At 39.6% G+C, this 24,314-nt stretch overlaps 1 protein-coding gene across 13 annotated transcripts in view; it reads left to right on the top strand.

The window, feature by feature from the left end:
* Positions 1–24,314, top strand: part of LOC128695158 (epidermal growth factor receptor kinase substrate 8-like) — a 175,156-nt gene that overhangs the window by 78,789 nt on the left and 72,053 nt on the right. For all 13 annotated transcript variants that reach the window (XM_070091323.1, XM_070091318.1, XM_070091321.1 and 10 more), the window contains 2 exons: positions 670–825; positions 5,873–6,047. In XM_070091323.1, coding sequence (XP_069947424.1) covers positions 670–825; positions 5,873–6,047 — 331 coding nt within the window. The remainder of the gene's footprint in view (positions 1–669; positions 826–5,872; positions 6,048–24,314) is intronic.

Below are 24,314 nucleotides of genomic sequence, written 5' to 3'. Positions count from 1 at the left end.
TAGTGTATTGCATTCTGATGCACTTAACTTATTATTAAAGCTAATAAGCCAGCAGACAGGAAACTTTTCTTTTTCAGGAAAGATGTATTTCAAAAATGTACATCATAGCATTTATATTAATGGATAAAATATGAAGTCTGTCTCGTTAACAATAATGGTGGAAATTTATGTTAAAAAACAGTGTTTCAGGGATTAAAGAAAATCACATAATACTGTATAAAATCAAAATACTGTATGGGATTAAGGAAAATTGCATTCTGCACAAAATTCTAACAAACTGTATACAAATCGAACAATTTTAGCCATATTTTTGTTAATTGCTTATCCTACATGCTTGCTTTGGTTAAACATTTTTAAAAACTCTTTTAGAAGTTAGTTCCTGACTTTTGGAATAAAATTAGTCCGTTTTATTGTTTAATTCACTTAGAAATTAATACTATACCAGTTACAACAGTAGCTCAATATATAGTGATCTCTTAGCATCATGATTTATTAAAATACTATATCAATACGAATTAAGTACTGTATATATACATTCTGAATTTGACCAGATTTTTAGATGTTAGTGTGTTTTCCAAATTTAACTTTTAACTGCAAATGTCATTTAGTGTAATTTTGTATTTACCATGCATATCATAAACTCATAATTTTTCCTTTATTTTTTTATAGGACATTGTGGAAAAATTTCCAATGGAACTGATAAGGGAACCCACAGCATTTACAAGTGATGACCCAAAAGAATTGTATAACAACATCTTCATATTTGTTGTAGCTGAAGACCCAAAGAGAAATTATCAGAACCCAACAGAAATGCACATTTTCCAGGTAATCTGCTTTGTTAAATGCAATGTTACTTGGTAGTTATATGTACTGTATAAGCTATGAGTAGAACCATGAAATTTTATGCCATGATATACCATACAGTTCCCCTGTATCTGTTTCAAAACCTACCATGGATAGTAGTGAACCCTATACTATATAAGTTTACCTACATACCTATGATAGTTTTATTGATAAATTACACACAATAAATGGAGAATTAACACTGCTTCACTAATGGGAAGCACTTCATGGCTTCTCTTTGACTTTGAAGAACTACCACCATCACTACTTTGGTGTCATTATTAAGTAAACTTAAGGCTTAGTTTCAAGCCACTGTTAGCCATGGATAACTGAAACCACAGAAACCGAATCCTCAGATACGGGGGTTCTACTACATTCCATAATACTCTATCTGATGCCTTATTCAGTGAGAACCATCCTCAGACTAACACTGATAAATGATCTGTTCTGTGCCTCCTAGGCTGTTATGTAATTTCTACCTTCAACAGTGGTCACAGAGGTGCCTGTGCTAACTTTCCTATGGTGTAGAAATATACCTAGTTGGACGAATCTTATTGTGGCTAGCTGGTCTAGTGGCTAACGCGACGGGCTGGAGTTTTGAGACTATGACCGCGGGTTCAATCCCGGCCGGGGGTATGGTTTTTTAGTGTATGGAGTATTAGTAGCTTACCTATCATTAACTTTCAATACACTGCTGAGATGCTGGTGAAGGGCACTTGATCAAAGGAATTAGTTATCCTCCCCTTGGAATGAACATGATTACCTCCTATTTCCCCAGTCACTGTATGACATGTATGGGTTTAGCACTTTCCCCATGAACATGGTGTACCCACTACAACCTTGTACTTAATTTACTACTGCTTATATTTCTTGAAAGTTGACCATTTGTCATCCTCTCCAGGTGTTTCAACTATCATCAGTTGTGTAAAGTAAAAGAACACAAGTGCAACTAATGTGACGTTTTATTTTGGCAACGTTTCGCTCTCCAGGAGTTTTGTCAAGCCGTTACAGACAGTACATGGACACAGAGGGTATATATAATAGCTTTTATATCCTTTTACTCATGTGCAAGTTAATTGTTCTAACAAATTGTATTACTACTACTACAACTTATATTGCCGCTGTCGCTGCCGCTGCCGCCACTACCACTACCAATATTGCATCTCACTCTGAGCTTATATATACCCTCTGTGTCCATGCACTGTTTGTAGCGGCTTGACAAAGCTCCTGGAGAGCGAAACGTTGCCACAATTAGTTGCACTTGTGTCCTTTTACATTTTTTTTTTTTTTTTTTTAACAAGTCGGCCGTCTCCCACCGAGGCAGGGTGACCCAAACAAGAAAGAAAATCCCCAAAAAGAAAATACTTTCATCATCATTCAACACTTTCACCACACTTGCACATTATCACTGTTTTTGCAGAGGTGCTCAGAATACACAGTTTAAAAGCATACACATATAAAGATACACAACATATCCCTCCAAACTGCCAGTATCCCAAACCCCTCCTTTAAAGTGCAGGCATTGTACTTCCCATTTCCAGGACTCAAGTCCGACTATATGAAAATAACTGGTTTCCCTGAATCCCTTCACTAAATATTACCCTGCTCACACTCCAACAGATCATCAGGTCCTAAGTACTATACGTCTCCATTCACTCCTATCTAACATGCTCACGCACGCTTGCTGGAAGTCCTTTTACATCTTGTCGGTAATTCTACCAACTTTATTATCATCAATTGTGTTTGTCCATAATATACTATTGGGTATGTTTTTAACAACGTGCATCTTAGTTTCAGTGAATATTGCTTTAAAACTGAAAATTTCTTTAGTTTCTCTTTGTGAGATTTTTGTAAATATTCTCATTTAATATGCAGTTTAAATACTGCAATTCTCAAAATTGTGTAATCTCTACTTAAGCTTGGAATTGGAGATGTTAAATTGCCATATCATTTCAGGAGTAAGCTAGGTTTTTAATTAAGAAAAAATTCTAAAAAACACATTCTCCTGATTATACATTCCAACCAAAAATCAGAACTGTTTGACTTGTAATGACAAAATACTTTGTAATAGGAAGACATTCAAGAGCAACCTAATTTCCAGTCAATCAAACTGTCCAATCAAACCTACTGAAATGAAAAAAGGTAGACTTGAAAAAATCAGACTTCAGAATAGTCTTTTAAAAAATCAATAAAACTAATGATTTTTTTTTAACCTTGTTGGCTGTCTCACTAAAGTTAGGCGACCCAGAAAAAGGACACACATTCACCATCATTCATTCAGTCGTTGTCTTTCCAGAAGTGTACCAACATCATAATTCAGATGACTAACTGCTGCATCCCCATCCCTCCTTCAAAGTACAGGCACTGCTTTTCCTACCTCTAGGAGCTGAGGCAGGCCAACTGATTTCCCTGAATTCCTTCATAGTTGTTACCTTACACTAACATCACATCAGTCTTTAAAATCCCCTCGTCTTCACTCCGGTCTAACATGTAATCCTGCTAGATGTTCAAGCTCTTTATAATATTTTTTTCTAAATATGTATTTTTCTCTTGCCAAAAATGATCTAAGTAACAACTTGTTCTATATTACACACTTAACTACTGATACCTTGTATATGGTATGTGCACGGGGATCAGCAGCAATTTTCGGTAAATTGAACCAGTTTATTGGCCAGCAAAATTCAGCCATTAAAATTATATCAAGCCAACTTCAAATAACAATCTTATTTAAGTCTTATCTTTCTTATTGCTTATCTTTCTAGCAAAAAGGGGAGGTTACTTTGTCTAATTTTATTTTCCGGTTAATGGATAGAGAATTAAACCTCGGCTACTCGTGGTGCTTAATGATCCACATGAAGTTTACCATTCCTGAAGTTTATTTGCAATGAGGATAATTAAAACTCTGAATCACTATTCCTAGAGAGAGCAAGAGTATAATGGAAGGTTATGCTTAATCCAAGGCAAGAAAACCATTTACCTAATAAATTACCTTTATTTCATAGTTTTTTTAATGACAATAGCAAGTGCAGCTCTACTCTATAGCTTCATACAAATCACATTATGTAGGCTACTGATGGAAATGAGACCACCCTGCTTTGGAAAATTATACCACAAGGTACATTAATGTAATACTGAAAAATATGGCTTCATGGCATCAAGATTGAGGTTGGCCTCCCATTGTGTTAATGCTGACCAAGATAATCAGTATATTTCTATAAAATTTGCTGTGTACTCAGGCAAACGTAAATGTTTGGGAACCCAGTAAGAAAGTCTAGACAATACGACCATTATAAAAATGATTCTTTTAATGCTTTGCATCTGGCAATGAGACTCTCCTAAAATGGAAGTTACTAGTTAAAGCCCTCCTTCTCCTAGACAGCATTCCCACCCACCAAGATGGGGTTCCTGCCTTCATAAAGACTTGATTACTGCCATATTGCACAATGTTCACTTTATCATGCTTTCACTAGGTTTGAAAGTGGCAACAAATATGGATGTGATAGTGTTTAAAGAAACAGAATAGTATTGCAGACCATTGAAAATATGAAGGAGGTAGTTGAAGATGTAAAGAAGTTAATCATTAATCTTCGAACAAACCAGGCGTATCCCACTGAAGCAGGGTTGCCTAAAAATAAAAACAAGCGTTCCTCTTTTTAAATTTAGTGAAGTATACAGGAGAGGGGGTTACTATCTCCTTTCTTGCAGCCTTTTAGTCACCTCTTATGACACACATGGCTTATGGGGAAAGAATTCTATTCCACTTCCCCGTGGAAGTGGTGATGTAATTAATGATTTTAGTGTATTTTCAAAATGTTGACAAGGAGACGAGTGAGATGTGAAGTGGAGTCTGTAGCTTTGAGGATCACATCACATGATGAACAGCTGACAAATAAGGAAATCTGAGATGCTGAAAGGACAAAGGCAATAAAGATAATGCTGATGAAGAAGACTTGTGCAATGCCTAGCTTTCTTTGTTTAGACACATTTTACTCTGTACAGACTTTTTTTTTTTTCCCCAACAAGTCGGCCGTCTCTTACCGAGGCAGGGTGACCCAAAAAGAAAGAAAATCCCCAAAAAGAAAATACTTTCATCATCATTCAACACTTTAACCTCACTCACACATAATCACTGTTTTTGCAGAGGTGCTCAGAACACAACAGTTTAGAAGCATATACGTATAAAGATACACAATGTATCCCTCCAGACTGCTAATATCCCAAAACCCCTCCTTTAGAGTGCAGGCATTGTACTTCCCATTTCCAGGACTCGAGTCCAGCTATATAAAAATAACCGGTTTCCCTGAATCCCTTCACTAAATATTACCCTGCTCACACTCCAACAGATCGTCAAGTCCCAAATACCATTCGTCTCCATTCACTCCTATTGAACACGCTCATGCATGCCTGCTGGAAGTCCAAGTCCCTCGCCCACAAAACCTCCCTTACCCCTTCCTTCCAACCTTTTCGAGGACAACCCCTACCCCGCCTTCCTTCTCCTACAGATTTAAATGCTCTCCATGTCATTCTACTTTGATCCATTCTCTCTAAATGACCAAACCACCTCAACAACCCCTCTTCAGCCCTCTGACTAATACTTTTATTAACTCCACACCTACAGACTACTGATGTAATTCAGAAGTATGAGGATGGAGATTTTTGTAGTGAAGCTAGTGGAAAACTGGAAAGATGCAGCAGTTGGTGTCATATGTAGGGGAGTGGATGACACCACCAACCGCTGCATGAATTCAGTGATGGAGCAATGCATGATGTCAATGAGGCTTCCTTTGTACTCTGCAGAACAATACGCTGATGCTGGATTGTGATTTCAGTTAAACAAGTGTTCATTACATATTGTTTAACTGACATCCTCATTCCCATCATTCATTTCTTGACACCACCACAGCTTTTCCATGATTGGAACTTTCTATAGAGAACAGTCCATTAAAGTTGAAGATAAATTGAATTTAAGGCATATTGTATGCATGTTAACCATTTCAGATATTATAGTCAGTATTTTTATTCCTTGTAGTGCCTACGAATTAGCGCCAAAGATGTTGTGGAGGATGTGAAGCTATTTATGTCTGGGAAAGGCATTTCCGGGCGAGGTAGGGCAGCTCGAGCAGGACGGGGCGAGCATATCCCACCACCTCCCCAGGAACCTGCTCCAGAACCTCCGATGGCAAATGGCTACCGTGGCGACTTTTGTAAGTACAGTATTGTATCTGTTTTGGAATCTTAAGAAATGATTTGATGATGGCTCCCAGAAAGTTGAAGTGTGAACTGTTCAGAAACATCCTGAAATGCAGTTAGTAGGGATGTAATGTGTGTACATTTTGTAGACATTACTGAGATCTATTTCCTCAAGGGATGTTCTGAGATACTGGTGAGGTGCTCTTGATCTAAGAAATTTGATGTGACCCTTGGATCAAACCTAATTGCTTCCTCTTTCCCAGGCACTATATTACCCTTATGGTTTTTAGTCTTCTTTTCCCCTACATATTATAATAATTCTAAGACCCATGCACCTGAAACTGTCCTATTTTATTCTTTTATAGACATGTTAAGTCTAAAAGCATATTGGTTTGCTTGATGGTGTGTTTGCTAGACGAGAAAAAGTTAACTGAACTTCAAATTCGGTTAACCCTATAATGTAATAGAACAGTGTAAATATGAAAGCTAAAAAAAAAAAAAATTAAAGTTTACTGTTGGTGGAGTGGGGATGCAAGACGACAAAGCATCTTGCATACATTATGCAAAAGTTTTCAGATTTGCAATACAATGGTACCTTGAATTTCGAGCAGTTCCCAACTTGAACAGTTATGGAAGTGTATTTTTTTGGGTCTGAAATGGACTAATCTAATTTACATTATTCCTTATGGGAACAAATTCATTCGGTAATGGCACTCGAACAGCCTTCTGGAATGAATTATGGCCGAAATTTGAGGTACCACTGTGCTTGTTTTTGCCTTACGAAAACGTGTGTTTGCAGCACTTTTTTTTTTTTTTTTCTAATTCATCCTCGTATCTACCTGTGTCTTGTGTATTAAAATAAAAATTCAGAAGGAATGTAAATATCAATGCCATAAAGGTCTTTTTGATAACACATTATTGCCTGTGTTCAGAGGCAGAGTTCAGAAAAGTACTAAACTTGAATTTCTCACTGGGCAAAATTATTGTTGCAGGTAATTACAGTAGGTATTCACAGGATAAAAAAAAAAAAAAAAGTCTCGTAGCATAAATGGCCCACATGAAGACGTTGGTATACTGTATGGATAAACATCATGTTAGTGGTGGGTTTTAGTATGCAAGGTATTACAAGGAATGCTTGTTCAATTTTTACTACTTCCTAATAATAGTAAAATTTAACTCTTAAGCTGCTATTTTCCAGGTAAGTACATATATAAAAGAAGAAAATTGAAAGTGATCATAGGAAAGAGCAAGGTGACGAGAGATTGGATATTGGACTGGACAGAAGGGATTATGGAGGAAGTAAGTGTTCAGATATTTAGGAGAGCATCTGTCGATAGATGGTTCAGTGAGATAAGGTGAACCATAGAATTGATGAAAGGAAAAAGGTGGGTCGTACATCGAGGCATCTGTGGAGGCAAAAATAGGAATGTACCAGAGTATAGGGGTATCAGTGTGAAGCATTGGTTTCGAATGTTGCAACTAGCCTGGAGGCTGGGGGCAGTGGAGGTGTCGTGTATGAGGGTAATGTGTGGTGTGAATATTATGCAGAGAATAAGGAGTTTGGATATGATATATGGAGTTACCTAACATATTCAAAGAACTGAGGAACAATTATTGAGGGGCTTTGGACATTTAGAGGATGGAAAAAAGTAAGATGGGCTTGGACATCCAGCAGGACTGTGTGAATGGGAAGCAAGTGGGTTTTTATGATTTGATATTCTGTTGGAGTATGAGGAAGGTAACATTTATGATGGGATTCAGGAAAAATGATTAGGCAGATTAGAGTCCTGGAGGTGGGAAGCACAGCACCTTCATTCTTGAGGAGGGGCAAGGATGTTGCAATTTGAAGGGTTCATCTGAACTGTAATGTCAGCACACTTCTGAGAGACAGCTGGAATGTTAAGAAGTTCTCTTTTTTTTTACCTGTAGTAGATGTAAAACAACTGAAGTGACTATAGAGGTTCCCAAAAATTTAGCTGCTTAAATTTGTACAGGTATTGAAATTTAACTGCATATTCCAGGTTACAACATTTGCTTGCTATAAAGGGGTCTGTTAGCATATAGCAAGATTTCAGCTGAGAGATTACAGGAGTCTGGAAGGTGATCATTTCTTTCATTTGAGATAGTATTGTAATATTGTATTAAACAAAATTTTTAAACATGGTTGCTCCTAGGCCTCTTGACATTCATTTTTGGTTATGTGGTTTAATCACATTTATTGTTCTTAGTTTAGAAAATATTTTGCTTTGAACATCCCCCAAATGAAAAGCAGGAGTACCATGAGTGCACTAAAAGACAGCACAACACATGTCAGGGGCCCAAGATTGTTAAACTGTCCCCCAGAATACATTATGGGGATTACCAGTAGACCCCTGGCTGTCCAAGAGGGAGCTGGACAGGCACTTAGTCAGTCAGTACCTGACCAGCTGGGCTGTGGTCTGTAAGTTGGTTGCATGCTGCCAGCAGTAACAGCCTGGTTGATCAGGCCCTGATTCACTGCAAGGCCTGGTCATGGACCAGGCCGAAACACCCTCCATCTATACTCCAGGTAACATTTTCTCTGTAGCCTACTAGAAAACTTGGTTTACATTGGCTTAGAGGTTTGCTTTCATAAATAATGCCACACGTAAACATTCTAGCATCGATTGTAAAAGGTGATAATGATGGTATTTTATTTCTGAAAGTACATGATACAACTGATCCAGACCAAGTTAACGTTATTGGCATGCTCTATAGTATATAGAAAGCCCCTGATTATGCAGAGCATTTTAGGTAACACAGGTTAAATTTGTTTCTCAGGATGTGATCCACAACAATTGGCCAACACCCAGGTACCTACTTACTGCTAGGTGAACAGGGACAGCAGATGCAAGGAAACCTGACCAACTTGTCACCCATACTTGTAATCAATCCCAGACATTTAATGTGAAGGTTAATAATGCTACCAACCAAGCCACAAGCTTTCTTCTTGTGAAAATAAGAGAACTGGTAGGACAATGTACAATGAGGAATGGATTTTCACTTCAGAGGCCTTACATTGTACTTTGTACAGTATTGTAGTTTTTTGGGGGGTCAGTTTGTGTGCCATTACACTTTTCAAAGAATTTTACCAAGCAGTGTTTTAAGCGATGTTGTAATTGCATAAAAGTTGAGAGGTAGGAGAATTCTGCTACCTGGGTTGTCTGGTGCCTTTTACAAGTCAGAGTTTTGTCTCATTACTTTTATTTGCTGTGCTCACCTAGTTGTGGTTGCAGGGGTCGAATCATAGCTCCTGGCCCCGCCTCTTCACTGGCTGCTACTGAGTCACTCTCCCTACACCATGAGCTTTATCATACCTCTGCTTAAAGCTATGAATGGATCCTGCCTCCACTACATTACTTCCCAAACTGTTCCACTTCCTGACTACTCTGTGACTTAAGAAATACTTCCTAACATCCCTGTGATTCATCTGTGTCTTCAACTTCCAACTGTGTCCCCTTGTTGCTGTGTCCCATCTCTGGAACATTCTGTCTCTGTCCACCTTGTCAATTCCTCTTGGTATTTTATATGTCGTTATCATGTCCTCCCTATCTCTCCTGTCCTCCAGTGTCGTCAGGTTGATTTCCCTTAACCTCTCCTCGTAGGACGTACCCCTTAGCTCTGGGACTAGTCTTGTTGCAAACCTTTGTACTTTCTCTAGTTTCTTTACGTGCTTGGCTAGATGTGGGTTCCAAACTGGTGCCGTATACTCCAATATGGGCCTAACGTACAGTGTACAGGGTCCTGAACGATTCCTTATTAAGATGGCGGAATGTTGTTCTTAGGTTTTCTAGGCGCCCATATGCTGCAGTAGTTATTTGGTTGATGTTCGCCTCAGGAGATGTGCCAGGTGTCATACTCACCCCAAGATCTTTTTCCTTGAGTGAGGTTTGTAGTCTCTGGCACCCCCAGACTGTACTGTCTGCAGTCTTCTTTGCCCTTCCCCAATCTTCATGACTTTGCACTTGGTGAGGTTTAACTCCAGGAGCCAATTGCTGGACCAGGCCTGGTGTGTGTGTGTGTGTGTGTGTGTGTGTGTGTGTGTGTGTGTGTGTATTTTCGGTTGTTCGTTCAAATTTATTTATTTATTTATTTATTTATTTATTTATTTATTTTATGTCTTTGCAAACAGTACATTGAGATTTTGGATTTACAATAGTGGGTTGCAATGCCAAGAGAGCCTCTATTATGCCTAGGCATTATGGGCCAACTTAACATTATTGGCTTACAGACTACTTAATACTAACGATTATATCATAGTTGTACAGTAGGATAGTAATTATTTCAGTTGTACAGTAGATTATTAATTATAAATGAATTAAAATTTGTATAAGACAAAAGATATATTCATATATTCAAAAATACTTTTTGTGAAAACAATGATTGTTATATTCCTGTCAGCAATGGATAAAAGGTACAAAGTGATTGTTGAAGTTATGATGTGGGAGTACGTAAGTGAGTATGCGTGTACTGAGTATTTAGCATTTAGTCTAGGGTGATTAAATGGCTTTTGAGAAGTCTTAAATTGATTTTCAGACCGGGTTACTGTAATATCTTCTGGTAATGAATTCCATATTTTGGGGCCCTTTATGTGCATAGTTTTTACACAGTGTGATATGGACACGAGGCATATCAAAAAGAGATCTGTGTCTTGTGTTGTGGTCATGTGTCCTGTTTAGGTTCGTGAGGAGAAGTTTGAGTGGAGGGTTTATATTCGCGTGTATTGTTCCGTGTATGTAGTAGGCACATGAATAAGTATTGATGTTCTTAATGGTGAGCAGATTCAGACTTTTGAAAATTGGTGGAGTATGCTGGCGGGAGTGGGAATTTATCATTCTTACTACTGCCTTTTGCTGGGTTATTAGGGGGTTTTAGGTGATTGGAAGTTGTTGATCGCCATGCACAAATTTCATATGTAAGATAAGGGTATATGAGTGAATGGTACAGTGCCAGGAGAGCTGATTGTGGAACGTAGTACCTTATCTTTGATAGTATGCCTACAGTCTTGGAGATTTTCTTGGTGATTTGTTGTATGTTTGTTCGGAACTTAAGGCTATTGTCAAGGTGGATACCTAGGATTTTTCCCTCTGTGAGTCTTGTGACTGATGATCCGTTTAGCGTTATATTAATTGGATCATTTGCAGCTTTGTTTCCAAAGAGGTTTTATCAGTGTTCAGGGTAAATTTGTTAATCATCCAGGCAGATATTTTCTGTAATTCGGCATTGACTGTGTTTGCTAGTATGACTGTGTTTGGGTGGGAAAAGACACATGTAGTGTCATCTGCAAATAATATGGGTTTGAGTAGCTGTGATGCATTCGGTAGATCATTGATGTAGGCGAGAAAGAGGAGTGGTCCAAGGACACTTCCTTGTGGGACTCCAACTGTGATTGGTTGGGTGGAAGAGTTTGCATCATTTGTATACACACATTGAGTTCTGTTACTAAGGTATGATTTTAGGTAGTTGAGGGAGTGGCCTCTGATACCATAGTGCGTTAATTTGGAGTACAGCAGTTCATGGTCGACTGTATCGAAAGCTTTACGTAAATCAATGAAAATGCCCAGCGGGACTTCTTTCTTTTCAAGTGCGGTATATATTAGTTCTAGCATGTGTATGATAGCATCATTTGTGCTTTTATTATTCCTGAATCCAAACTGGTAAGGGTTTAATATGTCGTGTGAGACGAGGTAGGAATAGATCCGGCTATGAATTAATTTTTCAAAGATTTTAGAGAGCAGTGGTAAGTTAGATATTGGTCTATAGTTATTCAAGTCAGCTTGGACACCTTTGTGAATCGGAGTGACCCTCGCTATTTTGAGGATTGTTGGGAAGGTAGATGATTCAATGGATTTGTTAAAGAGCATTGCAATAATTGGTGACAATACTTGAAGCTTTTTTGTACATAAAAGCAGGCAAGTTGTTTGTCTCCTGCCCTTTTTAAGGGTGTTTAAGATGAGCGTAACTTCTATGGGGTTGGTTGGAGCTAGGAATAGCGTATTTGGGTAGGTACCTATGAGGTAGTCTGATGGACGGGTGTTTGCGCTTGGCAATCAAATTTGAATGAAAAATTTGTTCTACTGCTAGCCAAAGGAGTTAATGACAACAATTAAGAATATAGTTATATTATCTTTCATGATGTTTACTATGTCTGATTTGTTTATGGTGAACACTGGGTAAAGTCTTTTCTCATTTCCACAACTCATTCGTTACTGTTACATGCTGACTCGTGAAGTTATGTATTTTAACCTCCCTGAAATTAATCTCAAGGTTTCTGGCCTCCCCATTGGGTACCAGTTTTCCACGTTAATTACTGCATTTTGCGGCATACATGACTTTTTTTTTTTTTTTTAAGTTTGACCCTTGAAATCACCTGCGTCCTATATGGTGAAGGTCAGGCTTGGGGGGGGTCCATCTTTGGGAATTTGGTATTCCTTTAGTTTAACAGTCCAGATAACGTCGGAATGAATATACAAGGTATATTACATGAATAATTATATTTAGCAAATAACAATTAAAAAAGACGAGGAATATTCAGTAAATGACTTTTTTTTTTATAAACTACCGGCAGTGGTAAGGCAAACTACTAGTTACGAGTGTAGATTTCCCACCAGTAACCATTGTTACCGATATATTTCCACAACGTGTATCAGTACCTTTTTAAAATACAAAACTTTTTTGAGGTATGAAATGCTTCATTTACCGACTAATACTCGACAAACTACGGAACAATTGTGTTCGCTGACAAACCATGTGCACAGCTGCAAGGAGCAGCTGATATTCTCATACTTTTTTCATGCATTTTATATATACAAGCCACAACATATGGTAAACTAAAACTTGTAATTTTAATTTGGTTTTGCTTACTCTGTATGCTGCTGTTCCCATTGTTATTAGGCAATTCATCCCGTTGCACTCGTTGGCCGCCTGTTGTGTGATGGCGCACTACTGTCGCTATTATTTTGCTACTGTTCATTTTCATTGTTCCCTGAACTCTACAGTTTTCAGGTCTTCAATCTCCTTGTCCCTTCTAGGGAGGTTCCTTGACCCTGGTGAGGGGCTCTTGATCTAGGGAATTGGATCTGTGCTCCAGTTCCCTGAATTAAGCCTGAATACCTTCCACATCCCCCCCTCTCGCAGGCGCTGTGTAATCCTACGGGTTTAGCTCTTCCCCTTGATTATAATAATCCATCTCCTTGTATCTAGAGTAATTACCGCTTATCAGTGCTGCAACCATACTTTTTTTCTTTCTTTCTCTTTCTCACTATTTCGTATTACCTAGCAAATAATTTATATATTTATCTAAGTTTCATTCTGTGAGGGCTAAGGTGGTCGGTTTCTGCTTCTTTTCTTCCTTTAAATTACATAATCTTGTGGATGACTCCATCTGTATTTGTGCACCTCGCTAAAAAATTATAATGGTCTTTAAAGGCATTTAAATTTATTCCTCTATCTCTTCCATCTTATCGACTTTCTCTTCCCTGTCTCCTTCCTCTTCTTACAGACTCCTGCTCATCTGTTAATATAAATACCACCTGACGTTGATCTTGCATCCCCCTTGACCTTTCTGTGTTTGTCCTATCCTCTCTGGTTACCTCAGGTTCTTATCTTATGTTACCCTTCCTCTTGTCTGTTTGCTGGACGAGTGTCATTTGTCAAATTCTTCAAATTTCTCCATTTTCTGCATTTCCTAGTCACCGATCCAATTTCCCCCAAAATTTTTACATCTTTTTCGCTCCATGGTTTACTTTCTTCTCTCTCCTTGCTCACTTGCTCGTCTTCACTATTTGCCTTTGTCACTTTGGTTATTTTTACATTTCTAAGGTCACTTTTATCGTGTTTTCTTTGGTACCTTTTTATCTTAATCTTCGTATCTTCTATCGTGTATTGCCAGGCCTCTTCACATCCCATTTGTTGCTCCATTAATTTAATTAAAATTATCAGTTACATATGCTTATACCCTGTCACTTGACGTCTATCCCCCTCCCTCTTTCCATCCCTACATTTTTTTTGGCCCCTTTCCTCCGTCTCTTCCTGTCTTCTATACGTCCTTTTTTTTTCCCCTTCCGTCCCCCTCTCTTCTCTCTTCACACGACACTCCCAATTCTAGGCTAAACAAATTTGAGGCTGCGGTACGTCCCGTTAGAAGCAAGGCGATGGTTATCAAATGTGTATACTATTTACCAGTGCGTGGTTCCTACAGGCACACTGGAATTACTGAAGGTGGGTGGAAAAAATGTTGCTGGAGGAGGATGCAGTTTCAATGGCTTTACTAGGGTTACTAGTATAATAGCTTGTAATTAACTGCTTGTACCCCTAATTCTAGTACGTCGTTCCAGGGTGCAAACTCGGTGCTATCAGCCCATCTTCGTAGTCAAGATTTCAGATACACAAGATAAACTTTATCCTGTTCTTTTTCCAGTACATTGATAATCTGTAATGTGGAGCTAAAACTGAGCAGCAAAACCTAAATGAGACCTTACCAATAATACATAAAGTTGAAGTATAACCTTAGGACATCTGTTATTTGTACTTCTTGATATGAAGTAAAGAATTCTAGCTTTGTTGTGAATATTTATGCACCTTTGTCTTGGTTTTAAATTTTTGTTAAGCTTGGCTCTTAAATTTTCTAATTCATTTTAACTAGGATTTAGATATTTAGCTTATAAGGGCAATATTATTCATAGGATTGGATTATTATTATTATAATCAAGGGGGAAGCGCTAAACCCGGAGGATTATACAGCGCCTGGGAGGGGGGATGTGGAAAGCATTCAGGCTTAATTCGGGGAACTGGAGTACAGATCCAATTCCGTAAATCAAGAGCCCCTCACCAACATTTATAGGATTGGAACCTTACACTTGTCTGCATCTGCCATCTCTCCACCAGTGTCAGCCTATCCATGTCACCCTGTAGTTTTCTAGTGTTCTGATCAGAAATGATTTGATGGCTGATTTTAGTGTCCTCTGCAAAATTACTTTCGTTATTTATTCCCTCATTTGTCATTTATGCATATCGTGAACAACAGGGGTCCCAATACCGACCCTCTTGTTGGACGGCGGTTTGATGGCGGTTCTGACAGTTTAAAAAGCAATCCTAGACTTTTTAAAGTTTAAAATCTCCCTTTAAAATACATTTTCGTTGCTAAATCCCTTAGCAGTTTTGTCCCAAATTAACTTACCCAACTAGCTGGATACAGCTGAAAGTAGCTTGAATGAAAACGTGAAGGTGGTATTTGTGGGTACACAGATTTTTTTCCATAAAGTAGAATGTCTGGATTGGTGGTGGTGGGGGGGGGAGTTTATTGGGTCATGGCGTAATAGTCTCATGGAGGATGTTAGTCTAGGCACGAGGCTCGCACATAGGTGAAATGACATGTTAATGAAAAGTATGAAGGCAAATGCACAAGCTGGAGAACAATCTTTTGATAAAGCTTTGCACAGCGAAACTTTGTCTCAATAAAAAGCTTGTTCAACAACGTGTGTCTGGATGGTGGCAGATGTTTGCGGGAAGATGGCGAAGGAGGCGACGCATGACAGTGTTACTCTTGTATTTACACTATCCCAGCCATCTTTGTCTTCCTACCGCTGACTTCCTCTTGCCTTCAGCTTTTATCACTCTTACACTCCGCGAGGAAATTCCTTTGATTTTACTGGCGTTATCAGACACTATCGCTTGTGCGTCAAATGTGCCAACGAGGAAACTGAATCACTATTTGCGTAATCAGTTCGTTACTGTAGCTGGATCTTGTTATAAACGGTTCATTATTATTATAAGTTACTAATAATAATGCCATACGTCCGTTTATTTCCAGAGCGTTTTTTTTTTTCATCCCAGTTAATTGTCTTAAATTCCTTAAAAGTATGTAAAAATATATATTAATGCTTTCCTCTCATTCTGCTAGCACTGTATGGTTCCTAGGTTTAGCACTTCCTCATAATTTCACCTAAACGTAACTGTAATAAAATTTCTAAAATAGTTTAATGAGAAAGTTAACACATGACTACGTATGAAGTGCTTTTACTGTTAAGTTTATTTATAAACTTAACCTGCAGTGCGGATAATCCTGAGGTCTTAATATAAATGCTATAATTAGGGCCACCTAAAAAGCATCAGCAAATCGCCTATGGTATCCGACTCGTTAGTTTCAAAGTCCTGGAGTTTGTGCATTTTGTATTCTACAGGTAACGAGTTCTTATCCTCTTGTTCATATCAGTTCTATAACATTTGGAGGAGATTTGGTCGAAGATATTCTTAAGGCACATCATTTATTGGCTGTGGGGGTTTGAAATGTGAATGCAATTCCATGCTAGGTTAGCGCTTGCTTTTGAATATAATATATGTAATCTGATTCCACTACCTGTTCGATATTTCACATTTGCCGTGTGTTTTGTGTAGTAGTTTTAATTTTTTACATTGGTTGTGCAGTGCTGTATGACCCATTCGGGTTTATTACCTGTTTTTAATAATTAACTTGGGTGTACCTGTATGTATTTTGTTTATTTTTATTGCCCTGATCGCTGCGTGAACTACTAGGTTAAAACACACTTGAAATATCACAACGTCCTTGACACACGTACGGTGCCAGATGGTATCAGTGAGGTAGTTCCGCCGTGACACGTGGCACCAGTGTCTACCGTGTCTCTGTAGCCGCTGCAACGCCCGTAATACCGTGGCTGCAACAATGTACAACCCACAATTTGGAGAGGAAACTTTAGACGACCGTTCACTCCATTCTGGAACATCAGCGGACGTGACTTGACGCTGGTCCAGGACGGACCGTCAGCAGACATGACTTGACGCTGGTCCAGGACGGATCGTAACTCCTCAGAATTTCTTTTGCAAACTGTTGATTAGTTAGGACTGCATCTGTCGTTGCACGGTTGTAGGCAGTGCATTTATTACGTTCTGATGGGATGGTAATAAGCTTGCCTAGTGATTTCAAATGACGCATTTAATAAGTTATGGCCAGCTGGTATTGATACCGGCAAAGGACTCTTGATCAGAGGAATTGGATCTTTTCTCTCTTGGATCAAACCTGATTACCTCAAATTCCCCAGGCTCTTAAAAGGACGCCTGGGCGAACACTAGGATATACCAATTCGAAAACTCTTCGTCCTGGAACCTTTATCACTTTTCTCAAAAGCATAGCCTAGTGAATAAAGTGTTATGAACACTTTGTCAGTGCTCAATAATAACCCATATGGAGACAAACCCCCTTCTGATATCCTCTTCACTAGAAGAGGATCCCAGAAGAGTGGGGGGGGGGGGTCGAAATATACAGATCAATCTTCTGTCTCTATATGGGTTATTAAGCATATGGCCTAGTGTTTGTTCATGTGTCTCTTAAAACCGCTTGTCGGTATCAGTCTAAGGTTTATACTTGACAAGTTTACGGGTTCTGTGTTACTCTGGAGCTGCTGACGAGGGCGATGCACAGTTTGCATAGGTTGGAGGAGGTGGGGGAGGAGGTGCGGTCGTGGGTTGAGTTGTGACAGGTGAGGTGGTAACCACACCTGCTGTGCAACCTCTCGTTTCTCCCTGCTGCCATTAACCCAATTCTTGAAAGAATGCGCGTGCATGTAATGTAGTCCTGCGTTCACGCAACTCAGTTTACATGGAACGAGTTGAGACACTTCAGTTTTTTTTTTTAGTTGGGACAGTTTTGCTTTATGTAGAGCTTTATCAAATCATAGCGTGATAGTTATTTAGAGCGACATCTTGTCCCAATAAATTTAAGCTTGTTGCGCAACGTGTTGTTATTGTGAGCAGTATGATGGTTGGATCCCCCGAATAAAATTTTGACTTGTGTCCCACATTGATCATCCTTTGGTGCTAGAACTAACGTTAGTGTGTGTCCAGTTTCTGCTAGTACCTCCTCGCCTGGTACTTCATGCACGCATTGACTCTCTCCTCCACCCTCTAGAACTACTCTCGTGCTCACGGACTACTCTCAACGCTCGAAAACTACCCACAAAACGTGATAACTTTGTCCCCTTTACCGAAATGCCTAGCCATGCTAAGCGTTCTAGTGGTACACTCTGTAATCACAATTTTACTACATGTAAACCACACAATAACCAAATTTCTGTAAACTCAGCATTGTAATCCTTATAGAGAATAAACTTTGAATTGATGTCGCGGTAAGCAAACTAATAAAAGAAAAGCGGATTGTTTCTTGGAGGGCAAGACGTATTGCAGCTGCTTAGAGCGTTGGCATCCCCACGTTGATTGTGTCTGGGGATGGGCTGGTGGGTGCGCGAAAGAATGAAAATAATTACAAAATCGTGGTTACTGTAATTTACCGGGAACCAGCACTAAAGATGGGAACTATGGCACCGTTGTGTTCCCTTCTGGACTGGCAATTCACAACTGTGACTTGACAATGGTCCAGGAGGGACTGAAACGACGTCAGGAGGTTCCTCTCCTAAGTGCGGGGTTTAGGGGAATTGTGGGTGGTTGTGATACTCCCTGAGGCGTTAAGGAAGCTCCGACAGTGACAGTCCAAGATCTGACCACCGTAAACCGTCGACAATTATAAAGTCACGATAGTCGTGACTATAATGGTCCGTTACGGATCGAAGTGTTGTCAAAGGTTTCCTCTCTGTTGTGGGATGTAAGTTGTACAGCTACTGAGCTTGAGAGTTGGTACTGTAGTAAGAAATGACTGCCCATGACAGTCTTGATTATATGTCTTCTTTTTCTTATTTTGGAAGGTAGTTAAGCTCAGCTGTCGTAGTCTTTCCTCTCATGTTAGTCCTCTCAGCTCTGTAGCAGTTCTTGTTGCAAACCTTTTGCTCTTTTTTTTTATAGCTTTGACTTATTTGATTATACGTGGGTTTCATGCTGGTGCTACTTCTTACTCTACGATGAGAGTAGAGGTACGAGTGTGCAAGGAGGCTAAGGTGGTGGTGGTTGAGTGGGGGGGGGGAATAGGTGGGGTTTGGGAGTAAGTGTGGGTGGTGGTAGTTATGGAGGTGGCGGTATCAGCGCAGGAACGTGTGCGACAGTGTCACTCCGGCTGCTTACCGCACAGGATAGCACGTCCCTGTGGTGTGTAGTGTGTGGGGAACACTTAACACTGTCACTGCTAGTGGTGGTGGTATGGGAGGAGAGTTGAGTGTGATGGACCACAACAACAAAGGTAGTGGTTGAAGCAGGTTTCGGGTGACCACCACACTGTTGCAGGATCAGGGGGAACCACTGTGGTGTATTGCCTCATTTGTTGGAAAATACAAACCTTTGAACACAAGTTAAATCATTAGCAACCGGTGCCGTGTTGACACATCAGTGCCTAGGTTTGACTTCAGTAATCTAGAATAATGGTGTCCGGATTTATGCTATATATATATATTTGAAGACGCGTCAGCTAGGCAAGGGAGGTAACTGTCTGGTTGTGTGGCGTCCACAGTAAGAAATAAGTCCATGGTTTTCCGGGCTTTGTTGCCGCGTGTCGGCGACAGCTGAGTGTTCTTAGTTTCTACGTCAGAAAATTTATCATATATCCCGTTCAGTGGTGCCTAAAATATGAAGGAAATAGCATGACAGTATCGTGGAGTAGCCGACTGCATTCTTACCGGGTCAAGGACAGTAGCTAGTGCCTCATCTAGGTTGTCGAACGATAAAAACAATAAATTTTCTACATATAAATAAATATCGATAGCACAATTAGGTAATGATCGTGCATTTTTTATTAAACATTTACATTAATGTTAAAAAAGTACTGTAGATGAAGATGTAAAGGAATTGTGTATACTGACATAAGCGCCGTTGTTTACCACCAAAACTAAACTGTTGGTGGTAGTCGAACTAAGAGTATGATATGAGCCAGAGTAATTAATTAGAATTAGTTTCTCACAAGAAACCCGTTTTTTTGTGACATGGTTAAAATACTCATTATGCATAACGAGGGGAATGCCAGCTAAATGTAGCTTTAGTGAGCTGATAGCTCAGTGAATATACGAAGGTAGAGGACCATGCGTGAGTCTGAGATACACACACATTAAGTAAGAGGTTCGTTAATCAGAGACTCTTAAGAAAGCATTGACCATATATATATTATACATAAATATATAAAAGAAGGGAGGGAGGGGGGATAATGGTTGAGGGAAGTAGCGGTAGTGAGGAGAACGGGTGCTGATGCTGCTGGCTGAGAGATTTCAATGACCCCTGTGATAGTGAGCTCAGCAATGTGACGCACCTCCCTCATTCGCATCCCCTCGCTCCCTACCTTTCCTCATACTTGCCATACCTCCCTCAGCTTCCTTGCTCTTGTACTTCCGTCGTTTTCCTTTCAGTCCCACCTCCCTCACTTAAGAAGAACATAAGAAAGGAGGAACACTGCAGCAGGCCTGTTGGCCCATACTAGGCAGGTCCTTTACAATTCATCCCACTAACAAACATTTGACCAACCCAATTTTCAATGCCACCCAAGAAACAAGCTCCGATGTGCAAGTCCCACTCAAATCCAACCCCTCCCACTCATGTACTTATCCAACCTAAATTTGAAACTACCCAAAGTCCTAGCCTCAATAACCCAACTAGGTAGACTGTTCCACTCATCAACTACCCTATTTCCAAACCAATACTTTCCTATGTCCTTTCTAAATCTAAACTTATCTAATTTAAATCCATTACTGCGGGTTCTCTCTTGGAGAGATATCCTCAAGACCTTGTTAATATCCCCTTTATTAATACCTATCTTCCACTTATACACTTCGATCAGGTCTCCCCTCATTCTTCGTCTAACAAGTGAATGTAACTTAAAAGTCTTCAATCTTTCTTCATAAGGAAGATTTCTAATGCTATGTATTAATTTAGTCATCCTACGCTGAATGTTTTCTAACGAATTTATGTCCATTCTGTAATATGGAGACCAGAATTGAGCTGCATAATCTAGGCGAGGCCTTACTAATGATGTATAAAGCTGCAGTATGACCTCTGGACTTCTGTTGCTTACACTTCTTGATATAAATAACAGTAATCTATTTGCCTTATTACGTACACTTAGGCATTGCTGTCTTGGTTTAAGGTTGCTGCTTACCATAACCCCCAAGTCCTTTTCGCAATCTGTATGGCTAAGTTCTACATTATTTAACTTATAAGTGCTAGGGTTATGGACACTCCCGAGCTTCAGAACCTTGCATTTATCTACATTGAACTGCATCTGCCACTTTTCTGACCAAGAGTAGAGTTTGTCTAAATCCTCCTGAAGTTCCCTAACATCTACGTTTGAATCTATTATCCTACCTATCTTCGTGTCATCGGCGAATTTGCTCATATCACTAGTAATTCCTTCATCAAGATCATTGGTATATATTATAAACAACAACGGGCCCAAGACTGATCCCTGTGGAACGCCACTTGTTACTGATCCCCACTCGGATTTAACCCCATTTATGGACACACTCTGCTTCCTGTCTGTGAGCCATGATTCGATCCACGAGAGCACCCTTCCCCCAATGCCATGAGCTGCTACTTTCTTCAACAGTCTTTGGTGCGGAACTCTATCAAATGCCTTACTAAAATCTAAGTAAACAATATCAAATTCTTTATCGTGGTCAACAGCCTCAAAAGCTTTACTGAAGAAAGTTAATAAATTAGTTAGACAAGACCGGCCTCTTGTGAATCCATGCTGAGTATCATTAATCAAGCTGTGCTTATCGAGATGGCTTCTTATAATCTCAGCTATAATTGACTCTAGCAACTTGCCTACAATTGAGATCAGGCTTATTGGGCGGTAATTTGACGGTAACGACTTGTCCCCTGTTTTAAAAATAGGAATTACATTAGCCATCTTCAACATATCAGACACTACACCTGTTTGAAGAGATAAATTAAAAATATTAGTTAATGGTTCACAGACTTCCATTTTGCATTCCTTAAGAACCCTTGAAAAAACCTCATCAGGACCCGGTGACTTATTTTGCTTCAGTCGGTCTATCTGCTTCACAACCATTTCACTAGTGACTGTGATGTTACATAATTTATCTTCTTCTGATCCACTATAAAAATTAATTACAGGAATATTATTAGTGTCTTCCTGTGTAAAAACCGAGAGAAAATAATTATTTAAAATCGAGCACATTTCATTCTCTTTGTCAGTAAGATGCCCATAGTTACTTTTAAGGGGACCTATCTTATCTCTGACTTTTGTTCTATATACCTGGAAAAACTTTTTGGGTTAGTTTTAGAATCCCTAGCAACTTTAATTTCATAGTCCCTTTTAGCTTTTCTTATCCCCTTTTTAATGTCCCTCTTAATGTCAATATACTGATTCATAAGATGACCCTCGCCTCTTTTGATACGCCTATAAATTCCTTTCTTATGCCCTAGTAGATACTTCAGCCTATTATTCAACCATTTTGGGTCATTTCTATTTGATCTAATTTCTTTATAAGGGATAAACGTTCTTTGAGCAGCATGTATTGTGTTCAGAAAACTGTCATATTGATAGCTCTTTTCGTTACCCCAGTCAACAGATGATAAGTGTTCTCTAAGCCCATCGTAATCTGCTAAGCGAAAATCTGGGACTGTTACTGAGTTATCCCTACTATCATACTTCCATTCAATTCTAAATGTAATTGATTTGTGGTCGCTAGCACCCAGTTCCTCTGAAACTTCTAAATTATTAACAAGGGATTCATTGTTTGCAAGAACTAAGTCAAGCAGGTTATTACCCCTTGTAGGTTCTGTCACAAACTGCTTCAAAAAGCAATCCTGAATTACTTCTAAGAAGTCGTATGATTCTAAATTCCCAGTCAAGAAATTCCAATCAATATGACTAAAGTTAAAGTCTCCTAGAATTACTACATTATCGTGCCTTGTGGCCCTAACAATTTCCTCCCATAGTAGTCTCCCCTGATCCCTATCTAAATTTGGGGGACGGTATATCACACCTAAAATTAATTTTTCATGCCCCTCTGAAAATTCTATCCAAACAGACTCTGTGTTACTTCAGACTTAATACCCGTTTTTATGCAACAGTTCAAGCGATCTCGGACATACAATGCCACCCCACCCCCCTTCCCGATACTTCTATCTACTTGGAACAATTTAAAACCCTGAATGTGACATTCTGCAGGCATGTCCCGACTTTTTGAATTAAACGACGTCTCAGTAATGGCAAATACATCTGTTACCTGCACTAGCAACTAGTCTCAACTCGTCCATCTTATTCCTATCACTGCGACTATTTGTGTAATAAATACTTAAAGACCCTCCTCTCTCTTTACCCTTCCTGCTCCTTTCTGTTATTCCACTAAACCTATTACTGTCCTTGTCAATTAGTGCCACTGGCTTTCCAATATCCACCTCATTTTGCCTATTACTAGTTCTCCTAGTACTCATATTACTACCCTGAGACTTCACAGTTTTCCCACAAAAACCCATACCACTAACTATTCCTAGTTTAAAGACCTAACAGCTCCCTCAACTGCGTTGGCCAGTGCTCCCACCCCACACCTAGATAAGTGAACCCCATCCCTGGCATACATGTCATTTCTGCCATAGAAGAGGTCCCAGTTGTCAATGAATGTTACCGCATTTTCCTTACAGTATTTGTCCAGCCAGCAATTGACACCAATTGCTCTGGACAACCATTCATTTCCAACTCCTCTCCTTGGCAAAATGCCACATATGACAGGTTTCCCACCCTTCCTCCTAATTATCTCTATTGCTGACCTATACCTGCTAATCAGGTCCTCACTCCTACATCTGCCAACATCGTTGCCTCCAGCACTGAGACAGATAATAGGATTGCTCCCATTACCTCTCATGATGTCATCCAGACGGCTAACAATATCCTTCATCCCAGCCCCAGGAAAACACACTCTCTGCCTCCTACTCCTGTCCTTCAAGCAGAATGCCCTATCCATGTACCTAATCTGGCTATCCCCAACAACAACAATGTTTTTACCTTCCTTGGCGTCGTCCGTCGTGATGCTCCGAGTAGTCGACTCACATTCGCCAGGTAGCATTACACCACTTGTAGAATTCAAGACGTTCTCGATGGTCTTCGTTGGGGTTTCTAGGGATGTCTCACTCACGTCTGCCAATGCTTCTTTGGTGCTCGTTGTGGCATTCCCAGTAGAACACTCACATTCGTCGGTTAGCACCGAGAATGAGTTGGAAGTTTCCACGGTAGTCTTCTGGTTTCTCGTTGTTTCTGCCTCTCCAACCGTTTTCTTGATCTTCAGCTTGGTTCCATGTTGCCCGGCCACTGACCAAGCTCCCCTCTTAACCTGGGGACTCACAACAGGAGGATT

This window comes from Cherax quadricarinatus, chromosome 35, assembly GCF_038502225.1.
Source record: "Cherax quadricarinatus isolate ZL_2023a chromosome 35, ASM3850222v1, whole genome shotgun sequence".
NCBI classification, from domain to species: Eukaryota; Metazoa; Arthropoda; class Malacostraca; order Decapoda; family Parastacidae; genus Cherax; species Cherax quadricarinatus.
The sequence above is the reverse complement of the archived record's forward strand: the minus strand, read 5'-3'. Positions and strand labels throughout refer to the sequence as shown.